This window comes from Benincasa hispida, chromosome 9 (genome assembly GCF_027475165.1).
Source record: "Benincasa hispida cultivar pf3 chromosome 9, pf3_genome.v1.1, whole genome shotgun sequence".
NCBI classification, from domain to species: Eukaryota; Viridiplantae; Streptophyta; class Magnoliopsida; order Cucurbitales; family Cucurbitaceae; genus Benincasa; species Benincasa hispida.
In genome coordinates, this window is record NC_143486.1 from 99,092,235 (window position 1) to 99,099,583 (window position 7,349).

The following is a 7,349-nucleotide window of genomic DNA, read 5'->3' on the forward strand; positions in this document are numbered from 1 at the left end:
GGTGATTTTTTTTCAAATTATGAATTTTACATGAGTAACAGATGAAGGTCAAGTAAGTATCCTTACCTTAATTTTGCCATCGACACCTCCAACTTTTTATTATTTTGTTTATGATTTTTTCCGTAACGTTAACCTTCAAATTTACTTTGTTGGGCTTAATTTGGAAGGCCCATTAAGAAGTCCAATTAACGTACATGGGCCTTGGAATCGTAGAAGACGATCCATGTGTTTTCAACGTTAGATTTAAATTAAATGCTTTTTTCCCTTTTTCGAAAAAAAGAAAAAGAAAAAGAAAAAATAGTTCGACGCCAAAAATTAAATTACAAAACAAAATATAGATCTCGTTTGCTCGCTCTGTTTCTGAGAGACAAATGCTGCGAGCCTCAATTTCCTCCAAGCTGTTTGTAAATTGTAATTGATCCGCCACCGTACTCGTCGGCTTCCGGCCAAATTGTCGGCCTCATTTGCCTAGTTTTCAGCTTATTGTTTGTCGTCAATGATCCCTTTCAAGCAAGCATCCATTGATGTCAGCTCCTCAATTTCTCCGGTAAGATTCGATTATTGTATGTATTCGGCTGGTCTTGGAAATTCAATGCAGAAAATAAAAGTTTTGACCCGGAAATTGAGCCCAAAAGAGTAGATGAAAATTTTTGATCCTGCTGTTATGATCGATCCTTCCGTTGAATCTTTTTCCTTAATTTTTTTGGCATCCAAACGATAAAAGGAACGTGCATTTCCATATATTCTATTTATCAATAGTTTTAGATCCAGGTATTTCTGTTTATGTGCCAATGGTATGATGCTAATATGCATTTGAATGCACTGTTTCATTGCTGAAAATATACCGAAAAGGGAAAGAAGTAAAGACCCAGACGTCCCGCTATGTCCTTTGTTGATTGGCGTCATCAGGGAACAAGAACTTTATTTAGAACCGCATTTTTTGTTTCTTGTTCTACTACAGAAAGTAAGAATCTATGGTTTTGTAGTTTTATCTCCGGATATTGATTTCCCTTTCCCAGCCAAGCGTGCGCAATAGAGAAAAAGAAAAAGAAAAAGAAAAAGAAAGGTCATGAATGAAGGCTGTTCCCGCGTAAAAGATGATCAATTCACATTTATTTTTCTATTAATAAGTTTCATATTTTCATCTTTTCAAGATTGATTCCATCATTCCAATGCCAAGATTTATATGGTTTTGAGATATATATCACGAATTTTTATGGCAGTTGGAAGAAGCAAATTCATGAAGGGAATTGAAGAAAGTAAAACTTATGACGTCAACTGTTGATGAAGATGATAGGGAGCCAGCCATGGAGTCTGGCGAATCTGATGAAGGAATAGTTGTCCGAGAAGTCTGTGCAAATGGGATCTGCATAAAAACAACAGAAGTAGAAGCAAAGCTCGATGAGGGAAATATCCAAGAGGCAGAATCTTCATTACGGGAAGGGTTATCTCTCAATTTTGAGGTTTGTTTCTTTACCAGTACGAAGAATTAGGTTGAAATGAACTTCAATTCTTTTCTCATGCTTCAGACTGTTACAAACATAGTATAGTATGTAATTGAAGGCTGTTTTGACCAAGAAGGAAAAATGAAAAAAGAATTGGAGATTTAAACTTTCCTTTTATATCACCACATGTTTGAACATTTACTGAATTGATCCGACCCTCAACCACAATTGAGCACTTATGGCCTCCATTTTTTAAATTTATATAAAAATATAAGTTCCCGAGTATAATGTTCAGTCAGTAATGCATCGACCATCTATATGCTTATGCTGCATCCGGGGTAAGGAAATCTTTGCTGCTCTCTTCTTTTAGTTCCACCTGTGATCAAACAAGTACCCGCTGGTTTCTGCTTGTGTATATTATCCTTCACCCACAAATTGTTGGAGTGTTTTTGTTATGTAACTAAAAACCCAAAGCTTACCTAGGATTCTATGATTGTAAAATTCTATTCTACATGAGCCAATTAGAATAAGATAAATGAAAGCAAAAAGGTCACATGGAAAAAAAATGGGCCTACAAACATGAGGACAACCAAAAGGAAAAAATGAAGAGAAGAAAAGCTTTCAAAAAGAGACACAAATGAAGTAGAAGTTCTTGTGAGACACAATCTTTTATTTCTTAGATGTTAACTGTAGGAATTTCAATTTTCATTTAAGCTAATCAACGTAAATTATTTTATTAGAAGTCTGAATACATTTTATTTATGTCTATAATTATAGAGGCAAAGCGTGTTTAAAAGAAACAACTACCATGATGCCAGCCAGTATTATTATCCTCTGTGTCTGTTGCAATTTTCAGTTTTCAAATAGTATATCATTCACTTGAATAATTAGTTGGTAGAAACAGTGACTTCAATTCCTAAGATGGCCTTTCCATTTTCCTCATAATCATTAGGCAAAAACTTCAGAAATTTGCTTGAAGAAAAATCCAAAACCACGACTTAGAATAATTTGATTACATGAGTGCTCTAGTTACTAACCCCTTCAAATATGGGAAGTCTACCAATGAATGGACAAAGAATTGACTGAAGTGATCGTTATAATGCATCCTACTTCCATGATACTATTTTTTTAGGAGAATCATTCTATTAAAGATTGCAGCTTATAAACATTAAATTTGATGTTTTTCCCACATTAAAAATGATTGCAGGAAGCCAGAGCCCTTCTTGGGAAGTTGGAATATCAGAGAGGTAATGTCGAAGGTGCTCTACGCGTGTTTGATGGTATTGATCTCCAAGCAGCTATTCAACGATTACAGCCTAGTGTTTCTGAGAAGACACCTCCAAAAAAGGGACGCTCGCGCACTGAATCTCAACATGCAGTTTCGCAGCATGCTGCAAACCTGGTTCTTGAAGCCATATATTTAAAAGTGAAGTCTCTTCAGAAGCTAGGGAGAGTAACTGGTAAGTGTTAATGGGATATGGATTTACTATTTTTCTTAATCTCTTTAAATGTGTCTCTCAAACTCTAACCAATCATATGGGACTTTTCAGAGGCTGCTGATGAGTGTACTAGTGTACTTGATGCTGTAGAGAAGATATTCCAGCAAGGAATTCCTGATGGGCAAGTGGATAGCAGATTGCAAGATACTGTCAGTCAGGCTGTAGAACTCCTCCCTGAGCTATGGAAGCAGGCTGGCTGTTTCCAGGAAGCAATATCTGCTTATAGACGTGCCCTCCTAAGCCAATGGAACCTCAATAATGAAAGCTGTGCTAGGATCCAGAAAGGATTTGCTGTTTTTTTGCTTTACAGTGGAGTAGAGGCTGGTCCTCCTAGTTTAGCTGTTCAACTTGAAGGTTCTTATGTACCAAAAAATAATTTGGAAGAAGCAATTCTACTTTTGATGGTCCTTGTGAAGAAATATTACCTTGGTAAAATAAAATGGGATCCATCGGTGATGGAGCACCTAATATATGCTCTATCCTTGTGCAGTCAGACGTCTGTTTTAGCAAAACAGCTTGAAGAGGTCATGCCTGGAGTATATCACCGTGTAGATCGTTGGAAGTATTTAGCTTTTTGTTATTGTGCAGCAGGACAGAATAAAGTTGCCTTAAATCTTCTGAGAAAGTCTCTACATAAACATGAGAAACCAGATGATGTGGCAGCTTTATTATTGGCTGCCAAGATCTGTAGTGAGGATCCTTATCTTGCTGCTGAAGGAGTTGGTTATGCCCAGCGGGTAATGAATAATTCTATAGAAAATGAAGAGCATTTAAAGGGTGTAGGTCTTCGCTTGTTAGGTCTTTGTCTGGGAAAACAAGCCAAAATGTCTTCCTCTGACTTTGAGAGGTCCCGTCTTCAGTCAGAGGCATTGAAATCTCTTGAGGCAGCAAGTGGTCTGGAGAGCAATAATTTAGATTTGATGCTTGAGTTAGGAGTACAATATTCAGAATATCGAAATTTGAATGCTGCTCTGCAATATGCAAAGAAGTTTATTGATGAAACCGGTGGCTCTGTCTTAAAAGGCTGGCAGTTGCTTGCTCTTGTTTTGTCTGCCCAAAAGAGATTCTCAGAGGCTGAAGTGGTCACTGATGCTGCAATGGATGAGACAACAAAATGGGAACAAGGTCCACTTCTCAGACTCAAGGCAAAGCTGAAAGTTTCTCAATCATTACATATGGATGCTATCGAAACTTACCGTTATCTCCTTGCATTAGTTCAAGCGCAAAAGAAATCATTTGGACCTCTCCGAATTATCCCTCAGGTTATAACTTGCACAGTCCCCCCTCCCTTTTTTTAAAATTAAATTAAAAAATTTAGAAAAAAAAACACACACACACAGATATAGTTCTCCAGTTCCTTTTTTTTTTTCCAGCAGAAGAAGATATTTAGTTCAGTTACACTTTATTCTAAAATAGAAAATTTTCAGTCACTTGTTGCTGGTTTTAACTGTCGAATATGAGTTGCTAGCTTATAAACATCTGGTATTTCTAAATTGTTCTGTTTGAATTTAAAAAAGTTGTCCTGCCTTACCATTCACGTGAAGACTTATTTTTGGACACCGTGATTTGGACATGGAGCTGGAGCCTCTATCACTCTATGACTCTATAATGAATGCCCCACCTTGGTGATGGAAAATTTAACTGGTCAAATTCTACCGAGTTTTACGTATAGAAGTTGTATATATTCATTTAAAAAAAAAAAAAACTTATAGAAGTTGTATAATATAATAACAAAAAATCTGCAACAGTAAAGTTGTCATTGGACTCCTATTCACCTAATTGTACCTTTTTAGTACCTTTTTATCTGATCTTTTCTTTTTTCTCAGTTTAATTAGAATATAACTTACTGATGCAATTTATTTTGTATGCATATGTGATCCAATTTCTGCCTTTATAATAGGTTGAAGATGATAAAGTGAATGAATTTGAAGTGTGGAATGGTCTAGCCAATTTATACTCCAGCCTTTCACATTGGAAAGATGCAGAGATATGTCTAGGAAAAGCAAGAGAGCTGAAAGAGTTCTCCCCAGAAGTACTACATAGTGAAGGCAAGATCTGGATATTTTATTTTCTACATGAATAACGGCATATAGTATTTTCTTAACTGTTCTAAATCAAATTAGTACACCTTACACTGCTTGCCTGCTACTGAACGATTAGTTACGACTTACAACTTAAATTATTATTAAAAGAAAAAGAAAAAGAAAATTCATAAGAAATGGATCTCTTTCATTGTCTGTCCTTCAAGTTTATTCGTCAACCATTCTGTCTGGATCTTGATCTGGAAAATAGTTAATTACTATTTACTACAAGCTCTCTGAAATAGTTGCTGGACTTGGTTCTTTCAAACTTGGTCCAACTTCATGTTGCCAACATGTGTTCAACTTTGTAGTAGCTGAAGTTTGCTACTACTAGCTTCCATTTATCCTACAGTGGGACGGAGTCGATGGGCCATAATAGTGTAAGAAGTAGGATTTTTCTCATTGAGTGTATTGTCTCGATGAGTTCTATATGATCTCCCATTCAGTCAGTCTGATGAAAACTTAATTCCTCTTGACAAAATCGGTACTTTTTTGTTGCTGTGCAGAATTCATTTTCTTCTTTAGGTTTCTTTGCCACTTCGAAGTAATATGAGTCATGACTTTGTGCACGTTGCTTACCATAATACTCGTTAGGAATTTTTGTTAGTTTAATTTTTGGAGTGAGGCCTACGTTAGCAACATCTAATATTTATAAATTTTACGTCAATGACAGTAAATTTCCCCTCTCTTATACATGTTTCTCGATGATAATTAGTATGTTACATATATATATAACCATTGGTAGATTTAGGTGGCGACCAATCACAAGTAGGGAATTCTCCAATTTGGTGATTCAGAATGTCACTGTGATAATTAAATTACTTTTATTCCTATTTTCACCATTGTCAAGGATTTCATGAAGACAAAGGGTGGCAGTGACAGAAAAACAGAAGTGAGAGAAGAATGGTTTACAAACAAAGACTTAGAGCTCTCAATTGAGCAAAGAATAATTAATTTCTCATAATGGCTACGAGATTCCGATGCAAGTAATTATGTCCATGATTAGATTCTTCCATCTTCTTCCCGTTTCCACAATAAAATATTGGTATTTAATGTGGTGTACAAATTTGTTGATGTCCTGTCTCTCTGCATGCTTTGACATAAATGACTTGTTCGCAGCTGAATGTTCATCATATCTGTTATTCCATCAGGTCTAATGTGTGAAGGACGTGAGAAAATACAAGAAGCTCTAGCAGCTTATATTAATGCTCTCCTACTCGAACCGTCTTATGTTCCTTGCAAGGTTTTGATTGGTGCTCTTTGGTCGAAAGCGGGCCCGGATGCATTGCCTATAGCGAGAAGCTTACTTTCAGACGCATTGAGATTAGATCCTACCAACCGTAAGGCTTGGTTTTACTTAGGGGTCATTCATCGGGACGAAGGACGAATGGCTGATGCTATAGACTGCTTCCAGGCGGCCGCCATGCTTGAAGAATCCGATCCCATTGAAAGCTTCAGCAGTATTCTCTAGTCAGTCATTAATTTATTGAAGGTCTCAGTTTTCATTATTTTTTTTCTTCGTGGATTAAGTAAGTCATTATAGATTTAGATCAATCAAGTTTTAAAACTTACTTTTTCTACATATCGTAAATATTTTTTCGTTTTTTGTCAATACAGAACGATCACTTCAAACTGGCTATGCAATGGTCACAGGCGATATTTCACTTTCTTCGGGGCCGAAAAGAAGGCACTGGCGAAATGTGAAGAACTGTGCTGTAAGTTGTAACTGAAAAAACTTAATCTATAAGTTTAATAAGATAAAGAATCTGTTTTAAAACTATATAAATATGAAGTTAGAAAGGATGAATTGTAGAGAGATGAGTTGGTGGATATTTTAAAAAATTGATTGTTTGTTCTTACCATTCTTGCTCAGCAATGTATATTTATTCTTGTAACTGAGCAATATTAGAGGAATTATACCTTTTTCTTCTGTTTATTTGTTGTGATGTATGAAATTTTCTTCCAATCCAACCTCCCCAAGACTCTCAGGATTATTCAATGTTTTTCTTAACCCTGGAATTTGTCATTTACTTTTCTTTCCTTTAAATTTATTAACTTTCTTTTTTCATGGAAAGATTCTTTTTATTTTTGTTTGCTGTTTAAATAGATTGATTAATAATTTTCGAGTGAATTTGAAAGGGAAGGATGCCTATTAATAGTTATATATATATTCTTTTTATAAATGTAGTAGTATGAAAATTTGAATGCATGTATGTTGGCCTAGATTTTTCCATATTTGAATATATGTGACAATAGTGTGAAATGAATAAATAAATATAATCAACAAGGCCATTGCTTTATTTTCATTTTCATTTTATTATTTT

General features: G+C 35.4%; 1 protein-coding gene across 2 annotated transcripts; it reads left to right on the forward strand.

The window, feature by feature from the left end:
* Positions 1-243: 243 nt before the first annotated feature.
* Positions 244-6,996, forward strand: NPG1 (tetratricopeptide repeat (TPR)-containing protein). 2 transcript variants are annotated; one of them, XM_039042956.2, is made up of 7 exons: positions 244-547; positions 1,224-1,463; positions 2,653-2,905; positions 2,996-4,206; positions 4,845-4,992; positions 6,177-6,517; positions 6,643-6,996. In XM_039042956.2, exons 2-6 carry the CDS (start codon positions 1,269-1,271, stop codon positions 6,494-6,496), a joined length of 2,127 nt encoding a protein of 708 aa, XP_038898884.1. In that variant the 5' UTR covers positions 244-547; positions 1,224-1,268; the 3' UTR covers positions 6,497-6,517; positions 6,643-6,996. The 2 variants fall into 2 exon arrangements, 1 of the variants encoding a protein (XP_038898884.1); XR_005484186.2 differs by having other exon boundaries at positions 272-547; positions 6,177-6,554.
* Positions 6,997-7,349: the final 353 nt, after the last annotated feature.